This window comes from Bos grunniens, chromosome 2 (assembly GCF_055505025.1).
Source record: "Bos grunniens cultivar Pamir isolate PY7600 chromosome 2, Bosgru_T2T1.0, whole genome shotgun sequence".
NCBI classification, from domain to species: domain Eukaryota; kingdom Metazoa; phylum Chordata; class Mammalia; order Artiodactyla; family Bovidae; genus Bos; species Bos grunniens.
In genome coordinates this window covers 51,431,379-51,455,739 of record NC_141166.1, presented here as the reverse complement: position 1 = coordinate 51,455,739, position 24,361 = coordinate 51,431,379, and the positions used below count along the sequence as shown (strand labels likewise).

The 24,361-nt window shown below is 36.4% G+C and overlaps 1 protein-coding gene across 2 annotated transcripts in view; it reads right to left on the bottom strand.

The window, feature by feature from the left end:
• Positions 1-1,321: 1,321 nt before the first annotated feature.
• The window catches only part of GTF3C3 (general transcription factor IIIC subunit 3), a 33,083-nt gene continuing 10,043 nt past the window's right edge, over positions 1,322-24,361 (bottom strand). For both annotated transcript variants that reach the window (XM_086348020.1, XM_086348027.1), the window contains exons 7-18: positions 24,146-24,293; positions 23,531-23,603; positions 22,519-22,622; positions 21,414-21,585; positions 14,330-14,532; positions 13,888-13,989; positions 12,904-13,039; positions 10,547-10,784; positions 9,589-9,779; positions 6,331-6,455; positions 4,306-4,458; positions 1,322-2,935 (exon numbers count right to left, since the gene is read on the bottom strand). In XM_086348020.1, the coding sequence (XP_086204146.1) occupies positions 2,813-2,935; positions 4,306-4,458; positions 6,331-6,455; positions 9,589-9,779; positions 10,547-10,784; positions 12,904-13,039; positions 13,888-13,989; positions 14,330-14,532; positions 21,414-21,585; positions 22,519-22,622; positions 23,531-23,603; positions 24,146-24,293 (1,768 nt within the window). In that variant the 3' untranslated portion in view covers positions 1,322-2,812. The remainder of the gene's footprint in view (positions 2,936-4,305; positions 4,459-6,330; positions 6,456-9,588; positions 9,780-10,546; positions 10,785-12,903; positions 13,040-13,887; positions 13,990-14,329; positions 14,533-21,413; positions 21,586-22,518; positions 22,623-23,530; positions 23,604-24,145; positions 24,294-24,361) is intronic.

Here is a 24,361-nt window from a genome sequence, read left to right as displayed (position 1 = left end):
CAGAGGTCCATCTAGTCAAAGCTATGGTTGTTCCAGTAGTCATGTATGGATTTGAGAGCTGAACCATAAAGAAGGCTGAGTGCCAAAGAGTTGATGCTTTGAATTATGGTGCTGGAGAAGACTCTTGAGAGTCCCTTGGACAGCAAGGAGATCAAACCAGTCAATCCTAAAGGAAATCAACCCTGAATACTCACTGGAAGGACTAATGCCCAAGGTGAAGCTCCAATACTCTGGCCACCTGATGCAAAAAGCCGACTCACTGGAAAAGACCTTGATGCTGGGAAAGACTGAAGGCAAAAGGAGTAGAAAGGGCAGCAGAGGATGAGAGGCTGGATAGAATCACAAACTCAATGGACACAAACTTGGGCAAACTTTGGGAGACAGTGAGGAGCAGTGCAGCCTGACATGCTGCAATCATGGGGTTACAAAGAGTTGGACAAGACTTGGCAACTGAACAATATGTAAGACAGTCAACAAGGACCTACTGTATGATACAGGAAACTCTACTCAATATTCTATAATAACCTATTGGGAAAAGAATCTGAAGAAGAATGAATATGTGTATAACTGAATCACTTTTCTATACACCTGAAACAAACACAACATTATAAATAAATTAATATTAAAAAAAGAAAACAAAAACCTTTTTTAATTAAAAAAAAAATAGAAGGCCTGAAGGATAGAAAAAATAACTGCCCATCTCCTTTTTCTTTCTAAAGTAAACATGTTCACTTTTTAAGTTGTTACTCTGAACTGCAGGAAAAGGAACATCTCTGAGCAAGGAGTAGCTTGCTAGTGATCTTCAGCATGCTATTTAATCTCTTTAAATAAAACGGGGATGATAATCAGTTCAGTTCAGTCGCTCAGTTGTGTCCGACTCTTTGCAACCCCATGAACCACAGCATGCCAGGGATGATAGTAACTACAACAATAACAACTACCTTACAGGTGATTCTCTGAGAGAATCAGAGTTAAGGTCTCTAAAATATCCTGCACCATACTTAAAACACAGTAGCATAGTGAAAACACTCAGCAAATGGTAGTTACAGTCTTAAATGATAAACAAACTTTTGCAATTATCAGCTTTTTTCCCCCTTATATAACTACTAGAGAGATCTACTGTGTCTTCCAAGGCTATTTAGCAGATCCTGGAGTTACAGCACAGTGAGTTTAATTCAAGAGAGAAACTCTGAATGCAGAGTACTCAACTCCACAAGGATTCCAAGTCATTAATCTATCTAAGCAGTCTATCACAGTCAGCTTTATCATTACCCGCAAATGGCATGAAATACAACAAATATATATAAACATATGAAACAACTTTAATTACAAAAATAAAGTTTATTTAAATTCTATATATACACATACACACACACAGAGTACCATACATTTACTTATTACATACAAATTCTGCTTCTCAACTACAAAATTATATATACAGTGTAAATAGTGGTAAGAATTCTTAAAGTCCCCTGTACTTCTTTCATCCTAAGTCTCATACTTGTTTTCCACATACAAGTGGACTGGGACTTAAAATCCACATGGACATTTACTACAGCATTTGTTTCCTCCTAAAAAGAAACTCTAAAAAGCTATTATTAAACCAAAAGTATGTCTAACAAATACTATTATCTTAGACCCAATAATATACAATATTTGAGATAAGTAAAAGGTTTTTAATCTGCTTCTACTTCATCAGTTCAGTTCAGTCGCTCAGTCGTGTCCAACTCTTTGCGACCCCATGAACTGCAGCACGCCAGGCCTCCCTGTCCATCACCAACTCCCAGAGTCCACCCAAACCCATGTCCATTGAGTCAGTGATGTCATCCAACCATCTTGTCCTCTGTCGTCCCCTTCTCCTCCTGCCCTGACTCTTTCCCAGCATCAGGGTCTTTTCATCAGCAATACTTTATTTCATACATAAAATTCCCTAGTCTTCCTACATTCCTAGTGATCTTAAAATGGAAACCAGATCATGTTACTGAATCTAGTTCTCTTTTTTTCTTTTGGCCAGAAAGCCAAACACTGAAAATGCTTTTTTTAAAAAAATTTGCATCACAATAGGTTGCTATGAATTAAGCCCAGCCTCCCAGGCCTGCCTTTATAGCTAAGATACATGCAGGTGAAAAATAAAAGATTAGCTCAATTACTTGTCTTCACACCACATAACCATTTAAAACAATTTTCCAAGGAGCAAAGTGAATTACATAATTGTGCTGACATCAGAGTCCCAATTTGTCTTTCTTTTACTAAGCAACCTCCTTTTCTGTATATCTCAAAGACTACGGTGATAACAACAGGGCACTAAGAAAATGGATGACTGACAACAATGATGTATGTAGAAATACATATGTAGCAAATATTTCTTTCAAATAAACATATGCTCAAGGTCTGTATTCAAAGAACTGTATTGAGAGGTAACATCTCTCTTACTACTGTATTCCAAACACAACTATTACAGTGCCTGGTATACAGCAGGTGTTTAATATGTGGTATTACATACACAAATGAATAAATGGTGTGGAAAAAAAGTAGTGTACTCAACTCAATGCTGGTTCAATGGCTACTAATGTCCACTTCAGTTTGGGGGACAACTTACAAAAAACTGGTACAGGAAAATGACAGAACAATATAAAATTCTTGTAGGAGTGATAATTTTGCCAATCTATCAAAAGATAATTATCACATATTAAAAATGAAACACAGATAATCATGAATTTATGTCCATCTTGGGGTTAATAATAAGCCCTGAGACAGAAAATATTGGTCCATGCACAGCAGCTGCCCAAGCTCCTTCCCCAGCTGAGGGGCTTTATATAGAACAGTAAGTAAATAAAAGTTTCTGAGCCATTCCAGTATTCCCGCTGTTCTGATATATGAGAGACAAGTTGTAGGCAATATCTCTTCGTAAGTCTATCTGGTCAATTTCTATACCCTAGGGGGGAAAATACAAAAATGAGTATATTTCAAACTGACAGCCAGGACAATTTTATGGCAAATAAACAGCTTTTGTAAGTGTTCAAAAAACTATTAAAATTCATATTACTGAAAAAATTTATAAAACTAAGCATATATCTTGAATATACATTTTTATCAGGTAATGCTGACTTCAGTTAATTGTTATAGTAACTGTTTCATCAAATATTTTTAAATGTCTAACCAATAAGTTAAAGAAAAAAAGTTTCATTCACAAGACATAGCAGAATAAACACCAGATGAATTAGGATTTAAGAGTAAAAAAAAAATGAAACCATAGAAGAAAAAATACAGTTGAATAATAATATAACCTTGGTAGGAAAAGCCCTTTTAAGTATAATAAATACCAAAAGTAGGAACTAGAAAGACTGATATGACTTCATAAAAAATGTAAAACTTCTGCATGTAGAAAAAAAATCATAACACAAATGACCAGATGAGAAAAAAAATATCTGTACTATATAACAGAAAGGCATATAAAACATAGGTCTAGAAGGGCATACACCAAATTGATTATAATGACTACCCTATGGGTGTTATTACTTTTTTTTCCTACTTAAATAACCCAACCAATTACCTCAATGGAGTAGATTACGTCTATATTCCTATTCTTCTCCCACAAAATTTTGGAGTCAACTAAGAACATCTGCATCAATGAAAAATGTTGCCCTATAAAGCTTAAGGAGCAATACATAAATTATTTATGAAGTTAAGAACACAAAAGTATATGTATTTCATCAGCAGAACTATAAGAGCAGGTACTCATTTGCCTAACGACTAAAGCTGTACAAGGGTAACAGAAAAGAGTTGTGAGGGAATGAGGGATTATGAGTGCAATTTTTAAAACTGAGTAATGATAACATACTTTCCTTCAGAAATTAGGCTTTAAACACAGATTATCATAGTATTGGCAACACTTCACCCTATATTACATTAACTTAAACAAAACTATGTTTATACTGATCTTTAATCTCTAGAAAGAAGTATGTTAGCTACATTTTTGAACTTGAAAATGAATAATGGCTACAGAACTCAATACTCAGGGTTCCTGTGTACCAGCTCAACCTGTAAACCACTGGGGCTATCTTAGGATAACCGAAAGGGTCATAACCACAAGTCATATGTGTCCACATGGTTGCTGATTAGGTCAGTAGGTGAGGATGTCAAACAATTACTTGTTGCTGAACATAATTAAATAAGTGCATTCAGTAAGGGGAGAATACATTTTAATATATAAGCTATGATTAATTTCACCACAATACTGAGCTAACTGCAACTTATCGATAGATGAAGTGTCTCCTCAGTTTTTCAAAGTAAATCATACAGTACCTCTACCACAAGCGGAGGGAGCTCCAGGGCCTTCTGATAATAGTGGATTGCAAGATGTTGCAGCCCCAGTTGGTGAAGGGCACGGCCCAAGTTGTAGAATGTCTCCTGGCAAGGCCCACGTAAACTGAGGTATCGATTAAGAAAGGAAAAGCCCTACCAAAGAGAAAAGATAATAATAATAATTCAATAGTTCAGTCATTTGACAAGCAAGTGCAGGGGCAGGAATACAATTTTCTATTTTTGGCTACGCTGTGCAGCATGTGGGATCTTAGTTCCCCAATCAGGGATTGAACCCGCATCTGCTACATTAGAAGTGTGGAGTCTTAACCAATGGACCACCAAGAAGTCCCCCCAATTTTTTTTTTAAAGACAGTCTCACCCTAAAAGAATATATGTCTGTGGTACAGTGTCATATCATAATATAGTTCAGATTTCTTCCAAAGGTGTAAAGGAGATATTTTTTTTTAACTAAAGACAAAAAATTCACAGAAAACAAAGCCAAATGTAACAACTAGCTAGCAAAGACCCATAATGTAAAACAGAGAATATATATTTTTATGGTTTCAAGTTGGTTTTTGTGGCATTAGAGGCTAGTAAAATTTTAGGTTTGAGATACATGTCTAAAAGCTTGACCACAATATAAACTCCAAGCTCTTATGATGATAATTTAGAAAGTTGCATCCTCAGGAACAAACTCACTTGAGTATATCTGACCTTTCTGGTTAAATGGTACCTTTTATATACCTCTCAGAGCCTTAATAACTTTTTAATGTTAAAAAACTTGATTTTCTCTTTTCCCCTCTGAAAGCTTCTGACTCAATAGCTTTATGGAGAAACTGATTATTTCAGAGCATAGCTATAATGAAGCAGGCTCTCTGTGTGTCACAGCATCCAAAAAAGCAACTTGCTTCTTCACATCTTCCTGTATTCACTTTCCTCTTCAATGCAACTTCAACTTCTACCATGCACAGAAAGCTACAAACTGCAAGATGCAAGTAACTGATATAAGCAATTAAGCAAATATATTACCTGAGCATTAAATCAACAGATTTGTATGTATAAAAAATAAAATGCAATGATTTCCTGGGTGATCTGGTATGTAATAAATGGTCACAAATTTTTCTTCATAAGTTAATAAATAATAAAAATTAAGGAATTTGTTAGAATTAATGCATTCTAGGAATAAAAAGTATGCTCAATAAACAAGCCATATTTTCTGCATGATAAATGAATCCATTTGAGTACATGAATATGACTTCTACTGAAAAACATGGCTCTCTGTTTAGTAACAGCAGACAAGCTATTAATCTCAGAAGAATCAAATCTATGTGTTTAAAAATGAGAAATTCAAAGACAAATATCTAAGAAAGAACATTTACTTTCCTTCCCTAATTACTTAAAAAACAGGTATATACATTATCACACATGAAAACTGAAACAAAAGCAGAAGTTCTGAGGATACAGGGGTGAATGAGACAGACCAGACCTCTGACCTCTTGGAGTTTGTATTTTCACTAGAGGATCTTGGAGTTTGTATTCTCACTAGAGGAGACACGCTATGTTAAGGAGGTAACAAGAAAACAAAAAGGTGATGCAAATGGCTTTATGAACTACGACTTTAAAAGAGCAATTCGTGGTGATGACGTAAGGAAACAGTCACACAAGCACGTATCCATACATTATTGTATGTCTGTATTATTTTTAAAAACTAACTTAAAAACTCTTTAGGACCTGTAAGCTTGGAAGCCTCTGAGGCTCCAGAATACAAGAAAGCCTGCACAGGATTCCCTAAGATTCTGCCTGACCCTTCTCTTCTGATCTGGCTGTGCATCCCTTCCACATGGCTGTGTAAGTCTTGGCCAGGAGTACTCCTGTATGTTGATCCATGAGTGCTGAACACAGGAATGGATACTCCTAACAGGTGCACTAAGCAGATACTACTTTTGAAGCAGGGAAATAAAAGCATTAAGTATATTCATTTTTAAAGAACATAAAATCAAGTAGTGAGGAATCCAAATGAATTACCTGCACAATAAGAGCATGTCTCTTTAATACATACTTCTGGGATGCCATGTGAATAAAGGTCAGGCCTATACAGAGGTTATAGAGAGGTTCCTGGGGATGAGTGCGAAAGGCCTGCACATACTGTCCTGAAAAATGAGCAGTGATGTTAGATGACAGGACAAAAACACCATTCCTTATTTCTTCAACACTTACTCAAATATAGTTTAAGGTAAACAAACATTACTATCACTTTAACAGATACAAAGGTTATATTCCAAAATATCAACCAGATGCATATTAATACGAATTTTAAAATATATAACATATAACAAAAAGAGAAGGATTTACCCATCAACGTATTTTGACCATGATGATTAAAACTGAGTACAAAAGTAACTTTTTTAAAGGTATAGTTTGACATTTCCAAGTAGAGTAGTACTTCAAAAATAAACAATTGAATAACTGTGATCATATATCTATTTTATGATCTCAAATCTTTTAAAAAACTAATGAGGGAATGTGTCTATTGGTGAATTCTTTCATAAAATTAACTGAGACCTGTCTTATAGATGCTAATGTGATAGATCATGGAGGTGAGAAAAATAGTTGTGTTTTTTAAGTTTATGGGTATTATTGCCTCAAACATAGCAACTGTTTTTCCTGAGAAGAGCTAAATTGTATCTAATAACAAGATAAAAATTCAGGGTTTTATGAATTCCATATAGTCTATATAAAAAATTATCTCATGTCAAAAGTCTAACTGTATGAGAGAGGAATTTTAGCAAATTTTTCTTGTAAAGGAATGATCTATAATTTATCATATAGATAAGAAAACTTCTATTCCAGAAGAAACAGCACTGTAAAGTCTCCTTAGCAGCACAAATGGTAGACTGCCATTTGGACTTTCTATTTTAATCTCTCTTACATATAGTTTTCTTAATAGTAAACTAATAATTCCGAAAAAGTATACACAGTGAAGAAAAGCTTCAACATCTGATGTTCAAGATTACTGGCTGAACAACTATAAAAACAGCAACCACACACAAGAAACATTAAAGTATTAAACAGCCAAAATCACAGTATACACAGAAGTGAATCTGGCAATAGATTTTATTGCCAGCAGCAGGAGATACATGCCTCATTTTAAGTTTAAACTTTTGGTTAAGTATTTTTCTACTTGCTTGCTCCTGGTTCCTTATTACAGAAATTTCCTATAAATGGTTAATGAATTTTCCCTCTGTTTAATTATTAATAAGAATTATAAAGACTCGTCTCACACTAGTCAGAATGGCCATGATCAAAAAGTCTACAAACAATAAATGCTGAAGATGCTGTGGAGAAAAGGCAACTCCCCTTCATTGTTGGTAGGAATTAAATTTGTTCAGCCACTATGGAGAACAGTATGGAGGTTCCTTAAAAAACTAAAAATAGAACTACCATGTGATCCAGCAATCCCACTCCTGGGCACATATCCAGAGAAAAACACAGTTTGAAAAGGTACATACACACTCACATAGCCAAGACATGGTAGCAATCTAAATGTCCACTGACAGATGAATGGATAAAAAGATCTGGTACATACATACAATGGAATATTACTCGCCATTAAAAAGAATGAAATAATGCCATTTGCCGCAACATGGGTGGACCTAGAGGTTATCAAACTAAGCTAAGTAAGTCAAAGACAAATACCATATGATATCACTTATATTCAGAATCTCAAAAAGGGATACAAATGAATGTACTTACAAAACAGAAACAGATTCACAGACTCTAAAAGCAAATATGAGAGGGTGGAATGATTTGTGGCACTGAAACATGTATAATATCATATATGAAATGAGTCGCCAGTCCAGGTTTGATGCACGGTACTGGATGCTTGGGGCTGGTGCACTGGGACGACCCAGAGGGAGGGTATGGGGAGGGACGAGAGAGGAGGGTTCAGGATGGGGAACATGTGTATACCTGTGTGGATTCATGTTGATATATGGCAAAACCAATACAATATTGTAAAGTTAAAAAATAAAATAAAATAAATTAAATAAAAATAAATAAATAAAAGCAAACATGGTTACCAAGGCAGAAAGGTGGTGGTGGTGGGGATAAATCGTGAGTTTGGGATTGACATACACACTACTGCACTTGAAACAGATAACCAACAGGGACCTACTCTCTCTATAGGACAGGGAACTCTACTCAATATTCTATAATAACCTAAATGGGAAAAGAATTTGAAAAAGAACAGATATATGTATACGTAAAAAAATAAATCAAGGCAAGAAAAAAAAAAGACATCTCCTAAAGGAATAAACTATCGAAGAATCTTAAGTCCTTTTTTATACTATAGCAAATTAAAATCATTTAGCAAAGCATCTATAACTAATGAAAATTATTTTTTTTTTTGAGTTTTTTCATTTTTATTTTATAATGGAGTACAGTTGATTTACAAAGCTGTATTAGTATACAAAGTTACAGGTATACAGCAAAGTGATTCAGGTATACATACACATATATCTCTTCTTTTTCAAATTCTTTGTATTAGTATACAAAGTTTCAGGTATACAGCAAAGTGATTCAGGTATACATACACATATATCTCTTCTTTTTCAAATTCTTTGTATTAGTATACAAAGTTTCAGGTATACAGCAAAGTGATTCAGGTATACATACACATATATCTCTTCTTTTTCAAATTCTTTTCCCATTTAGGTTATTACAGAATATTGAGCAGAGTTTCCTGTATTATACAGTAGTCCTTGTTAGTTATCTATTTTATTTATTTTTTTAAATTTTATTTTATTTTTAAACTTTACATAATTGTATTAGTTTTGCCAAATATCAAAATGAATCCGCCACAGGTATACATGTGCTCCCCATCCTGAACCCTCGTCCCTCCTCCCTCCCCATACCATCCCTCTGGGTCGTCCCAGTGCACTAGCCCCAAGCATCCAGTATCGTGCATCGAACCTGGACTGGCAACTCGTTTCTTACATGATATTTTAACAAACAAGCCTAAGTCACGCTTTAAAGTCGTACTTCAAAGACCTACTTTAAAGACTTACTTTAGCCTTTTGAAACCAAAGCATCACAAGAAAAAGAAATATTTATTATAATTACTGTGAATACTTAAAACCACTTACTATATGTACTAGACATTATTTTAAGTACTTTATATTAACTCATTTAATTTCTACAATAATCTACAAGGTTATCTCCATTTCAGAGATACAGAAACCAAAGCAGAGAGAGGGAGACAAAGTCATGTGCCAGGACACTCACCAAGTGCATGCTTAAAACTACCAGACACGAATGCATTGTGTCCATTTAAGACACAGAGGGCATGATTATCTGGGTTTTTCAGCATTAAACGGAGACAAAAGCGATGATGTCTTACTTCTTGGGAATGCATGGTAACTTGATTGAAAATGTTCCAGAGCTGGGGTTTATTGACATTTTCCATTACCATTATTCTAAAATTGCAAAAAGAGAATGAGAGTAAAAAGTAGTGTACAGGAAAAAAACTTCTTGATTTTTAAGATTGAAACCCTTCATGTATATCTGTGGAACACATGTATACCTGTGGCGGATTCATTTTGATATTTGGCAAAACTAATACAATTATATAAAGTTTAAAAATAAAATAAAATTAAAAGAAAAAAAAATAAGAGTAATAACATATCTATGTAACAAAGTAATGGTACTAAATTTCATAGTTATTAATAAAATGTTTTATTTATCAATAAAAAAAATAAAAAAATAAAAAAAAAGAAAGAAACCCTTCAGTGCTGTCCTATCAACACTGAAATTCACCACCCTCAATAAGGGGTATGTAGTGTTTCTCCATCTTATTTCTGCTTTTCAACAAACGTTTAAACCAAAAAGACAGAATCAAGAGGTTTAAGTTTTATCTCCTCTCCCAACCCATTCACAGATGCAGTACAATGAACACTGAATAATAATGCATACTGACTTAACTCTCACAATAACCTATGAGGTGGTAATATTATGATGCCTGTTTTACCATAAAAAATGGGGAGACTGAGGCACAAAGGTTTAAGTAAATCTCTTATGGGAGTGTATGCTCTCTTATACTGCTTCCAAGAACCACCAATGAACCGAATTAATCTGTAAGCAAGAGTTACACAGCTTACTAAATCTTGAGCATGTAAAATTAAGTCAAAGTAAATATACATGCTCCATCAAAGAATCTAATTAAAATAAGTTATTGGAAAATCACCTGATATAGTTGTATGCCTTTCTGAAATTTTTGTCCAGAATTGCAGCAGACAGACCAAAGTATTCTAACTCTTTGCGTTTTGGCTTGTCTTCATAAAATGAGCAGTATTCCAATGAAGAATCAACAAGTAACTCAGCCTCCTGGAACCGGGATAGATCACATAAGGAGTATATGGCCTTCAAAAGGAGGTTCCACCAGTCATCTTTTGTCAAGACACTCGTGAGTACAGCAAATATTGCTAAAATGAGACCAATGAAGATCAGTTAGGATACTATATTTACAGAAGTAGCAGTATCACAAAGAAAATTAACATGATCTAGTCCAAAGTGAAATTAAGTTGAATAACCAAGGCCCTAGAGGACTGAATTCTTGCCACCATCTTCTGACAATGACGAGAAGGAGGGGCTTCTTTTCACTCCCTCAACCTGACTCCCTCTGTTCTACCTAACAAACAATCTGCAGTCCCAGGTAATCCTCACTTCTGATTCATCCTCGGTAAAGTCCAGCTACATCATTTGTGTTTTTCAGTGCTAGCTTGGATATATGCACCTTCAGGGCAGAGCAAGGGTGCTTTCCATGACTGAGGTCAGATATGGGAATGTGCACATACAAGGCATTCAAATGTTTACTCAACAAAGGATTTCAAATTCATACTTAATCTTCTCTCCCTTATTTGTCTATAAAAAGCCTTCCTTTTACAGCCTATGAGAAATACCAAAAGCCATAAAATTTTTTTTACCACCTTCAATTCAATATTTCTCTGAGAATCTATCCTAAACAACTACTCAGAAATACGGATAAATCTATAGGCACAAAGATGATCACTATGGTATTACTTAGTTGGATGGCATCATTGACTCAATGGACAAGAGTTTGAGGAAACTCCATGAGACAGTGAATGACAGAGAGGCCTGACGTGCTGCAGTCCATGGGGTCACAGAGTCAGACACGACTGAGTGACTAAACAACAATGGTATTACTTAGAAAAGAAAATTATCAAAAGAAACCATATAATAACTTTAAAAAAGGGAATGATTAAACAAATTATAAACCCACTATCCAATGGAATATGACACATTCCTTAACAGCTACAAAGAGACCAGAACATGAGAAAATATTGAGTGAAAAATTAGTACAAAGATGTATATGTGTGCTCAATCATGTCTGATTCTTTTGCAAACCCCATGGACTGTAGCCCACCAGGCTCCTCTGTTCATGAAATTTTCCAGACAAGAATACTGGAATGGGTTGCCATTTCTTTCTCCAGGGGATCTTCCTGACCCAGGGATTGAACTCACATCTCCTGCATCTCCTGCACTGGCAGGCAGGTTCTTTACCACTGATCCACCTTGGAAGCCCCAGTACAAAGATACATGTAACATCAAGTGCCCGAGATAATCCTACCATGATGCACTGGTATAATGTGATCCTCATCATGATGAAACTATTAATAACAAAACAAAGACCTTATGAGCTTAAGAAAAACCAATAATGACCCTGAAATGAGGAAACAGTGGAAGAGGAAACAGGCAGGATCAGACAGAGAAAAATATAACTTGAGGAAACATAGTCCAAAATGATGTGGGCAGACACTGGGTTAAGCCCAGAATCAATGAACTCAAGAGACAGCAGGGCTCTAAGGCTAGATTACGAGCATCTGAGCCCACATTCCTATCCTCTGACTCTCTTCCCCAACAACATCTTGCTTATGTCCTTACTGTGCTTAACAGAGATTCAGCTCATCTGGATTGTAAAACTTTGTCCGTTGCACTCTGCCATATTGGTAACAACGGTTTAATTAATATCTGTGGACATGATTAACAATGAAATAACTTTCTGCTAGACTTATAGCCTAGGTCTTTTCCAAAGTTCTCTTGAGTAATAATGTCACCCAACATCCTTGATCCTTTTCCAGTTAAAAATAGATGGTTTTAAAGTCGCATAGTTGAGATCGGGCCAAAGCAACTTATTTGCAGAATTTCTATGACTGTTGCTACATTTGTCAGAAACGAATTTAACAGAGACAAATTCATTTATCAAAGAAGAGCTTAACATATGCAGTCGAAGTAACCAGACAAATAAAGCAATCTGTATTATCAGCTAATTATCACAAAAGATTGTTTTAGTTTTTTCACAGAAGGATCTAAGTAGACACCTGCTTTTTAATTTTCTTACACTGAAGTATTTATATACAACCTTTCTTTCTTTTTTGAAAACACCAAATGAGTTTATTTTTCCTAAGGGATCTAGACTAGAAAATATAATTTTCAATAAGATTACTGTCACATGCTACTTCATGAGTTTTTTTTTTCCAACTCAGCCAAGTTTTACACAATAAAGCAAATGAAAGTAATTACCTTTTGCGTCACAATTTGCTGACTCTTGGTCATTGTTGTCTGATATTTTGTCTCTTGACACTTTAATAAGGTAGAGATGCCTCTCTCCAGATTTGGAACTGGATATCAAACAGACTTGGGCTCTATTCATTGCTACCTGAATTAAAGATAATTGAAATTTTCAGTCATGTGCGTGTATGCTAAGTTGCTTCAGTTGTGTCCAACTCTTTGTGACCCAATGGACTGTGGCCCGCCAGGCTCCTCTGTCCATAGGGATTCTCCAGGCAAGAATACTGGAGTGGGTTGCCATGCCCTCTTCCAAGGGATCTTCAATCCAGGGATTGAACCCATGTCTCCTGTGGTTCCTGCATTGCAGGTGGGTTATCTACTGCTGAGCCACCAGGGACGCATTTTTAGTCCATAATTTTTTAAAGAAAATCTATGGGAAACAAGTATCACAGATGTGTCTGAAAGCTTCTTTAGTAAGGGGAATAAAACACCAATTATCGTGTATATGAACACCTAAAAGAGAATGAATAGACTTATTTTTTCCTTAATAAAGGAGTCCAAGTCACACTACCCACCTTAGTAAGGAAAAAGAAAGCCATTCACATTATGTTTATCTCACACACACACACAGACAGTTAACTATCTCCCTGTAAGAAGCCAGACTCAGAAAGGATGTCATACCCAGAAAACATCTTTGCAAAGTAAACAATATGGGCACACAGTAGTGTCCACAGGGCCAATAACGGACACTACGATGGTTCTCACTTTTCGAAATATGTACTAGCAAAGATTTTATTTTACAGTCTGTAGTCGTTTATACTTTCATGTAGAATTTCAATTACATACCATTAATCTCTAGGTTGTCTGCCTTTTATCTGACTTTTAACTTTAAAAAGTTTAAAAGGGAGTTACAAAATAGTTATGACCTATGTTTAAACCAAATTCTAAACATTTAAAAAGTCAACAAGGCTAATATAAAGACAGATTACCACCTACCTTTAAAAGCATGGCCAACATGGTAAGCAAGGTATCCACATAACCATACATTTTGCCTTGTGAAAATAATAGAGTAGAACGTTGAAGCAGTAACTTTAGTTCCTAAGGAAATAAGCATAGGATAGTGACAAGATTCCTTTGTTTCAAGTTGTTTTGCTTGCATAGAAAAGCTATGTCTTAGAAACTAAACCTTAAGAACATCTGCTTTGTGATCTCCCACAATAATTAAAACCCAACATTTTAAAAACTATAAATTACATTAATAATTACAATGTTAAGTTACTGTAACTTAAGATTCAAAATCATTTTTCAAAAACACTGAATATAATACACTAAAATTAAACTTGGATATAAGCTGGAGAAACATCCTTCAAGTCTCTAAAATGTAAGAAAATTCTAAAATATAGCCCACCAAGAAAAACTTCCACATTGCATGGCCTACCTGCTGCGCTGCGTTGGCATCTTGTGCTAATGTATCTGGATCATACATTGGTTCCAGGGCTTCCAGAGCTTTCTCGGGACGACCCAGCTGCTGCTGAAGGGTGGAAAGCGAAATTCTTGCATCCAAATGAAGAGGGGCCAGATCAACCACTTTGCTATAGCTTTCGGCAGCACGCTCCATGTAGCCTAAGGCCTTTAAGCATTCTAAAACAATGTTAAAATAATTTAGATTTGTAAGAGGGCCAAAATTATTTCTCCATTTTAAAAGAAATGTTACACCAATATAAAAATTATAACAAGAAAGAGATTAATGCATATTTCTGTATTTTAAAACAACTATCCCTTCCAATCTCTATGCTATAAGTATGTGATCAGTATATAAATATACAATTTGGTGTTCTGCTTTATTTACTTATATTAGGCTTTCAACATTTCCCCATGCCTTCAGTGGCATTCTGACTGGTTAAAATATTCAATTAAATTTATTATTTACTTAACCATCAGTTCAGTTCAGTCCCTCAGTCGTGTCTGACTCTTTGCAAACCCATGAATTGCAGCACACCAGGCCTCCCTGTCCATCACCAACTCCCGGGGTTCACTCAAACTCACATCCATCGAGTCAGTGATGCCATCCAGCCATCTCATCCTCTGTCGTCCCCTTTTCCTCCTGCCCCCAATCCCTCCCAGCATCAGAGTCTTTTCCAATGAGCCAACTCTTTGCTGGAGTTTCAGCTTTAGCATCACTCCTTCCAAAGAACACCCAGGGCTGATCTCCTTTAGAATGGACTGGTTGGATCTCCTTGCAGTCCAAGGGACTCTCAAGAGTCTTCTCCAACACCATATTTCAAAAGCATCAACTCTTTGGCACTCAGCTTTCCTCACAGGTCAACTCTCACATCCATACATGACCACTGGAAAAACCATAGCCTTGACTAGACGGACCTTTGTTGGCAAAGTAATGTCTCTGCTTTTCAATATGCTATCTAGGTTGGTCGTAACTTTCCTTCCAAGGAGTAAGTATCTTTTAATTTCATGGCTGCAATCACCATCTGCAGTGATTTTGAAGTCCAAAAAAATAAAGTCTGACACTGTTTCCCCCTGTATTTCCCATGAAGTGATGGGACCGGATGCCATGATCTTCGTTTTCTGAATGTTGAGCTTTAAGCCAGCTTTTTCACTCTCCTCTTTCACTTTCATCAAGAGGCTTTTTAGTTCCTCTTCACTTTCTGCCATAAGGGTGGTGTCATCTGCATATCTGAGGTTATTAATATTTCTCCCGGCAATCTTGATTCCAGCTTGTGCTTCTTCCAGCCCAGCGTTTCTCATGATGTGCTCTGCATATAAGTTAAATAAGCAAGGTGACAATATACAGCCTTGACGTACTCTTTTTCCTATTTGGAACCAGTCTGTTGTTCCATGGCCAGTTCTAACTGTTGCTTCCTGACCTGCATATAGGTTTCTCAGGAGGCCGGTCAGGTGGTCTGGTATTCCCATCTCTTTCAGAATTTTCCACAGTTTATACTTAACCATACTGCTTGACATTTAGGTTATTCCTCAATTTTCACTCTAATAAATAACCCTACAGTAAACATCTTCATATATATAAGTCAGAGTTCACAAACTGGTAAACCAATTTAACCCACAGATACGCTTTGTTGGGCCACAGTACTGTTAAAAACAGTAAACTGTCTACATCTTTAAAAGTTAGGATTTTTTTAAGAAATCCAAGTTACTGCATTCTTTTAGAAAATCTGGGTTTGGCAACAGTTGAGTCCCTTCATTCCCACATGCTGCATCAGCCATGCCAAGAAGCAGCGGCACCCTTTAGACAGGGCTCTTCAGTTCCCAGCCTGCCCTGGGCCTCTCACTTACCTACTTCACTCACTTCTGTTACTTGTCAGGCTCCTGAGTTTTGTGATCTCCAATATAAAATACCTCTCCTCACCTCATTCAATTACTTCCTCAGAATAAGTCCTTAGAGGTGAAGTTACTCGGCTCTATTCCTCATACTTTATGCCAATCAATCATTAAGTCCTACAATTTGATGATCAATCCCCAGTAAGCATTTCTTCTTCCCACACAGCCAGCCACAGCACTTACAAACACAGGCCCTTTCACCTCTTTCCTTCTCACTGCACTGGTCGCCTAAGATAGTATTTGCGTCCTACTGTTTTCTCAAATCTCAAATTTCTCAAATAGCTCCTCACCACTATCTTCAGGTTAAACTTTGGTAACGAAGGAAGACTACTAAATATGGGTGAATCACCATGATGGAATTTCTCATAATTTTTCACTTATCACTTTAAAAGATACTTCATTATTATGCTACAAGCATTAAATTCCTCTAATGATGTTTCTTCTCTACAGTTCCAAATTTCCTTATGATTTTCAGACAATACTGAGGTTTTACCTTCCACTCATCTAAAGCCTCATATGTTCAACACAGAAAAAGCATTTATCAGTATCATGATTATAATTAAAGAGGATTTAAAAACATCTACTGCTCGTAACAAGAGCAGTTTCAAAACCACAACCATACAGAAGGCAAAAAAATTTTAATTCCCTGTTTATGTCTTTTAAAATTAAAAACCCACAAATAATGTAACTTTTTATGTAAACTTATGTATGTAAACTTTTACATCTGTATTCCTTTTCAGTCATCCAAATAAAGTGTTATCTTAACCATTAAGTCTGCTATTTCATATCTGTGATATGGTCCACTGGAGAAGGGAATGGCAAACCACTTCAGTATTCTAGCCTTGAGAACCCCATGAACAGTATGAAAAGGCAAAAAGATAGGACACTGAAAGATGAACTCCCCAGGTCGATAGATGGCCAATATGCTACTGGAGATCAGTAGAGAAATAACTCTAGAATGAATGAAGAGACAGAGCCAAAGCAAAAACAACACTCAGTTGTGGATGTAACTGGTGACAGAAGCAAGGTCTGATGCTGTAAAGAGCAATATTGCACAGGAACCTGGAATGTTAGGTCCATGAATCAAGGCAAATTGGAAGTGGTCAAACAGGAGATGCCAAGAGTGAACGTTGACATTTTAGGAATCAGCGAACTAAACTGGATTGGAATGGGTGAATTTAACTCAGATGACCAGTGTATCTATTACTGTGGGCAAGAATCTCTTAGAAGAAATGGAGTAGCCAACACAGTCAACAAAAGAGTCTGAAATGCAGTACTTGGATGCAATCTCAAAAACGACAGAATGATCTCTGTTCGTTTCCAAGGCAAACCATTCAATATCACGATAATCCAAGTCTACGCCCCAACCAGTAATGCTGAAGAAGCTGAAGTTGAAAGGTTCTATGAAGACCTACAAGACCTTCTAGAACTAACACCCCAAAAAGATATCCTTTTCATTATAGGGGACTGGAATGCAAAAGTAGGAAGTCAAGAAACACCTGGAATAACAGGCAAATTTGGCCTTGGAGTACAGGATGAAGCAGGGCAAAGGCTAATAGAGTTTTGCCAAGAGAATGCACTGGTCATAAAAAACACCCTCTTCCAAAAACACAAGAGAAGACTCTACACATGGACATCACCAGATGGTTAACATTGAAATCAGACTGATTATATTCTTTGCAGCGAAAGATGGAAAAGCTCTATACAGACAGCAAAAACAAGACCGGGAGCTGACTGTGGCTCAGATCATGAACTCCTTATTGCCAAAGTCTTAATTCAATTTTTTAAATTGAAGAGAGTAGGGAAAATGACTAGACCATTCAGGTATGACCTAAATCAAATCCTTTATGATTATACAGTGGAAGTGAGAAATAGATTTAAGGGACTAGATCTGATAGACAGAGTGCCTGAAGAACTATGGACAGGGGTTTGAGACACTGTACAGGAGACAGGGATCAAGACCATCCCCATGGAAAAGAAATACAAAAAAGCAAAATGGCTGTCTGAGGAGGCCTTACAAAGGCTGTGAAAAGAAGAGAAGCAAAAAGCAAAGGAGGAAAGGAAAGATATACCCATTTGAATACAGAGTTCCAACGAATAGCAAGGAGAGATAAGAAAGCCTTCCTCGGTGATCAGTGCAAAGAAATGGAGGGAAACAACAGAATGGGAAAGACTAGAGATCTCTTCAAGAAAATTAAGAGATACTAAGGGAACATTCCATGCAAAGATGGGCTCAAAAAAGGACAGTAATGGCATGGAACCAACAGAAGCAAAAGATATTAAGAAGAGGTGGCAAGAATACACAGAAGAACTATACAAAAAAGATCTTCACAACCAAGATAATCACGATGGTGTGATCACTCACCTACAGCCAGACATCCTGGAATGTGAGGTCAAGTGGGCCTTAAGCATCACTACGAACAAAACTAGTGGAGGCAATGGAATTCCAGTTGAGCTATTTCAAATCCTAAAAGATGCTGCTGTGAAAGTGTTACTCAATATGCCAGCAAATTTGGAAACTCAGCAGTGGCCACAGGACTGGAAAAGGGCAGCTTTCATTCCAATCCCAAAGAAACACAATGCCAAAGAATGCTCAAACTACCACACAATTGCACTCATCTCACATGCTAGTAAAGAAATGCTCAAGACTCTCCAAGCCAGGCTTCAACAGTATGTGAACTGTGAACTTCCAGATGTTCAAGCTGATTTTAGAAAAGACAGAGGAACCAGAGATCAAACTGCCAACATCTGCTGGATCATCGAAAAAGCAAGAGTTCCAGAAAAACATCTATTTCTGCTTCACTGACTATGCCGAAGCCTTTGACTGTGTGGACCACAACAAACTGTGGAGAATTTTTCAAGAGATTGGGAATACCAGACCACATGACCTGCCTCTTGAGAAACCTGTATGCAGCTCAGGAAGTGACAGTTAGAACTGGACATAGAATAACAGACTGGTTCCAAATAGGAAAAGGAATACATCAAGGCTGTATATTGTACAATAAGGCTGCTTATTTAACTTCTATGCAGAGTACGTCATGAGAAACTCTGGACTGGAAGAAGCACAAGCTGGAATCAAGATTGCCAGGAGAAATATCAATAACCTCAGATATGCAGATGACACCACCCTTATGGCAGAAAATGAAGAAGAACTAAAGAGCCTCTTGATGAAAGTGAAAGAGGAGAGTGAAAAAGCTGGCTTAAAGCTCAACATTCAGAAAACGAAGATCATGGTATCCAGTCCCATCACTTCATGGCAAATAGATGGGGAAACAGTGGAAACTGCGGCTGACTTTTTTTTTTTTTTGGCTCCAAAATCACTGCAGATGGTGATTGCAGCCATGAAATTAAAAGACGCTTACTCCTTGGAAGGAACGTTATGACCAACCTAGACAGCATATTAAAAAGCAGAAACATTACTTTGCCAACGAAGGTCTGTCTAGTCAAGGCTTACGGTTTTCCCAGTAGTCATGTATGGATGTGAGAGTTGGACTATAAAGAAAGCTGAGCGCCAAAGAGTTGATGCTTTTGCAATATGGTGTTTGAGAAGACTCTTGAGAGTCCCTTGGACTGCAAGGAGATACTACCAGTCCATCCTAAAGGAGATGAGTTCTGGCTGTTCATTGGAAGGACTGATGTTGAAGCTGAAACTCCAATACTTCAGCCACCTGATGTGAAGAGCTGACTCATTTGAAAAGACCATGATGCTGGGAAAGATTGAGGACAGGAGGAGAAGGGGATGACAGAGGATGAGATGGTTGGATGGCGTCAGCGACTCAATGGATGGGTGTGGGTAAACTCTGGGAACTGGTGATGGACAAGGAGGCCTGGCGTGCTGCAGTTCATGGGTTCGCAAAGAGTCAGACACAACTGAGCAACTGAATTGAACTTCTTGGAAGAAAAGTTATGACCAACCTTAGACAGCATATTATAAACCAGAGACATTACTTTGCCAACAAAGATCCATGTAGTCAAGGCTTTGGTTTTTCCAGTAGTCACATATGGATGTGAGAGTTGGACTATAAAGAAAGCTGAGCGCCAAAGAGTTGATGCTTTTGCAATATGGTGTTTGAGAAGACTCTTGAGAGTCCCTTGGACTGCAAGGAGATACAACCAGTCCATCCTAAAAGAAATTTGTCCTGAATATTCATTGGAAGGACTGATGTTCAAGCTGAAACTCCAATACTTTGGCCACCTGATGTGAAGAACTCACTCATTTGAAAAGACCCTGATGCCGAGAAACATTGAAGGCAGGGGGAGAAGGGGACAACGGAGGATGAGATGGTTAGGATGGCATCATTGACTCAATGGACATGAGTTTGAGTAAACCCTGGGGGCTGGTCATGGACTGGGAGGCCTGGCATGCTACAGTCCATGGGGTCGCAAAGAGTCAGACATTACTGAGCAACTGAACTGATACTGATCTGTGATACATCTCAAGATATCAATCAATGTTCCTCTATTTATATAGAACTTTCTGCTACTATATAGTACTTCAAAATATTTTAAATATTAAAACTGGTCATTATACAATATTTGTAACAGAGACTATTCAAATTTTAAGGCATCTCTTATGTTGATTCAATAGGAAATCCTATTAGAATATTTTTGTTTTTCATACATTCCTGTAAGAGATTTAGTAGTTTTTCTCAAGCTGTTTTTCCCACTCTATAAACAATTTATTTCAGATTACTCTGGATTTAGATGCAGTGAAATAAATTGACAGATAAAATCCAATCTTCATTGGATTTGCTCAAAAAACACTGAAAATATATTAACTTTTCCCTCAAAATAACATTAAATATAAATCCTTAAAAGCTCTTCAAAAATTAGATTACACTCTAAGTCTGAAAATCTATTACTAAAAACCAGAGCCTAAGGTTAAAACAGGTAAAAGATAGGTATTTACAGTATGTTTTAATAGGGACATGTTAGTCCTTTTATTTCACTCAGGTAACATTAAGTGAATCATTCCCCAGTGCATTTGTGAGGGAAAATCAGTTAGTGGTGAATCAAGACAATTTAAAATACTGACTTTCAAAAAACTGCCCTGAAACCAGAAGTATTTTCACTAAGACATTGACATTTTATAATAACTATCACCATCTTGGGAAAGTTCTTGCCTGCTTATGTGATTAAAACTTTCCCTTCCTACAAAAAAGAATTACCTGCATGCCGAAGCCAAACCACTGCGAGGTTGTACCTTTCAGAGCAGACCAGTGCACTAAGGAGGGGAAGTGCAGAATTGTATTCACCAACATCCAAGAAAGCTTCAGCAACATCAAGATAGAGGTCTCCCATGTCTTCAGGGTTCTGTTCCACTAGTGTTGTCAACAGAGGCTAGACCCCAAAGTAACAGTCTGAAGTCAAGCATTCATTACAAATAAACACGTCTACTTGTATTTCTCTTTTCAACATATACACCAGTTATCTGAGGTGAATCTAAAAGGAGCAAGGCTTAATAAAAACAGCTTTACATGATCTCTTAAATCATTCCTGTGTCTCTATTATAAAGAATTCATACTGCCATCATTCACTCACTCAACACATTACTTCTGAAGATGTATTATAAGGCAGGCATTGCAGGAGCTAAGACAACACTGATCTGCTGTGCTCTCCCTCAAGCAAGTCAAGCAAGCCCGTGTCGCAGGGCCTCTGTGTTTGCTGTTTCCCCAGAAAGCCATTCCCTCTGTTACCTGCTTGGCCTACTTTTTCACTTCCTTCATGTCATTACTCAAATGTTACTTTCAGGGGAGGCTTTTCTTCACCAATTTAATAAAAGTGCAACTCCTCCCACCCCCAATATTTCCTATTCTTCTCTGATTTTTCTCCAGAGCACTTATCACCAACTAGCATACTATGTTTTATGTATTTATTATCTAATCCCATTAAATCAAAAGATCCATGAGAACAGGGATTTGAGTATTTTATTCAACACTTTATCCTAAAGTAGATATCGAGTATTTTTTTATTTAATAAAATAGTCTGAAGTCAGCAAAAGAGAACAACTGTCAGAAACTGCCAACTGTCTAAAAGGCCCAATCTCACATTCTGATCTCTGGATTATTCTCAAGAAAAACAAATCATTATAAGCCCAGTTCCAAACACTTAGCTTTTAAAAGACATTCACACAAAAATAATATGATGCTTACTGTGACTTCTGGTTATTAAAAAATGTGAAATCTAGGGTCAACTTATAATTTCCTGTATCTAAAGAAAAACATTATAGATTTGATCTAAAGTATCTCAAGTGCAAGTCTTAATGCTACTTACATTAAGTGGTTCAAGAATGTTGAGATGTACAAGGCAGACCATCAGCTTCACTGTGATGTCTATTGGCACACCATCAGGTATAGCACAGATAACGTTGTCACCGCCTGTGCATTAAACAAACAAAAAGTTCCTAATAATCTTGGAAAGTGGAGCAAATGAAGCAAACTGTACCTTCTATGTAAGACCTCATTTACTTTACTCAAAGCAAATGATTCTACAGCCAGTTCTAAGTTTGGCAAACTCTGGTTCTAGGCTCTTAAAATTTCCTTCGGTCTGTCTTTTGATTAGCAATTATCCTTCCTATTTTTCTAATACTTTATCCACTTGCCAAAAATCTACATAAACTCCCACACCTTCTATCAAAACCACAAAAAACTAGACAACAAAAGTGACAAATAAGGATATACGAACTTTCTTTTTTTTTTCACTTTATTTTTATTTATTTTTTAAAATTTTATTTTTAAACTTTACAACATTGTAATAGTTTTGCCAAACATCGAAACATCTTTTTCTTCTTGAATCCAAGAGCCTCTTTTTAGTCTTCACTACAAAGAGACTGAGAAAGGGATGATCTAATACTGTGCTTACGTTTAAAGCAGAATTTTAAGTGAATGCTTAAGTTTGAAACAGAATTTTTTCAATCTGTAATAAGTTTGAAATAAATTAGTAAAGAGCATTTTAAGCCCTTTTTAAAAAGTAAATTGCTTTAGTTTGAAAGGTTTCTGATAAGCTGCTCCATAATTCATTCTTTTTTCATGTAACACTATCAAGGCCCTGTGTCAATGACAAATGCCAAGTTCAAACAGATGTACTGAGGGGGGGAAAAAAGGACTAAAATCAAGTTAAAAAAAAAATTACCTGTGAGTGAATACTCACAAGAAAAAGATATGGAATCTCTGTTAGGAAAAAACGCTTCTTGGGAAAACTTGCTATGAAAACACTACTAATTTCAAAATACCACGTTATGAACAAAAGGATTATGCACTTTCTCCTATGCAGAGGAAACTACAACCTTTATTCTCTTCCGAAGTGCCTTCTTCTGTAGTTCTTTTTTCCAGCACAATTCCAGAAAAATCTGTAATTACCTAAAAGTATTGGGGGGGGCGGGGGGGCGGAGGAGGAAATAATACATAGGTATATATGAAAAACTTTTTCACAATGCAAAGATTTGTATAGTTATTTCAAATAATCCTTAAAAGATATAATGAACTATAAAAAGCAATAGTATGTCTCTTTAAGAAGCCAATGTGATACATTAACATTTTTATATCATATTAACTAATGCTTCACTAAAAATACATAATTTCTCTATAGCAAACCAATCTAATTTTCCCAAAAGATTAAGAACTGAATCCTAACCATTAGTCTGCTGCTGAGTCTTCCTATGCTGAAGTACAGGCATACCTAGCATCTCTGATAACAGCAACAGCTTTTATCATATGGTAACTACATTTTATATTTCATACAGGATTATTACAGAACTTAAGTGTGTCCATACAAACTTTAAATGTATAGTTTAAAATAAATAATATAACTTAAATGAGGAATTGTCAATTTGTAAGAATTTCTAAAACAAAAAAAAAGTGCATGTTCAAAACCTAACAGAGAAACACATAAATGTTCCTACCTCCAAAGCTCTGTCATATTGTTTATTAGAAATGTACAGTTCAGCTGCAATGTTAACATCTTCCATGGAGACTAGGCCCTGGTGTTTTGAGAGAGCTTCTTCAATTATGTTAATAGCTGAAGTAACATCATTGGCTTCATAGTAACTCCTAAAATATTAATGGCAAAAATCGATCAGTGCTTATTAATTCAGATCATAAAACTCATTTTCCTACAC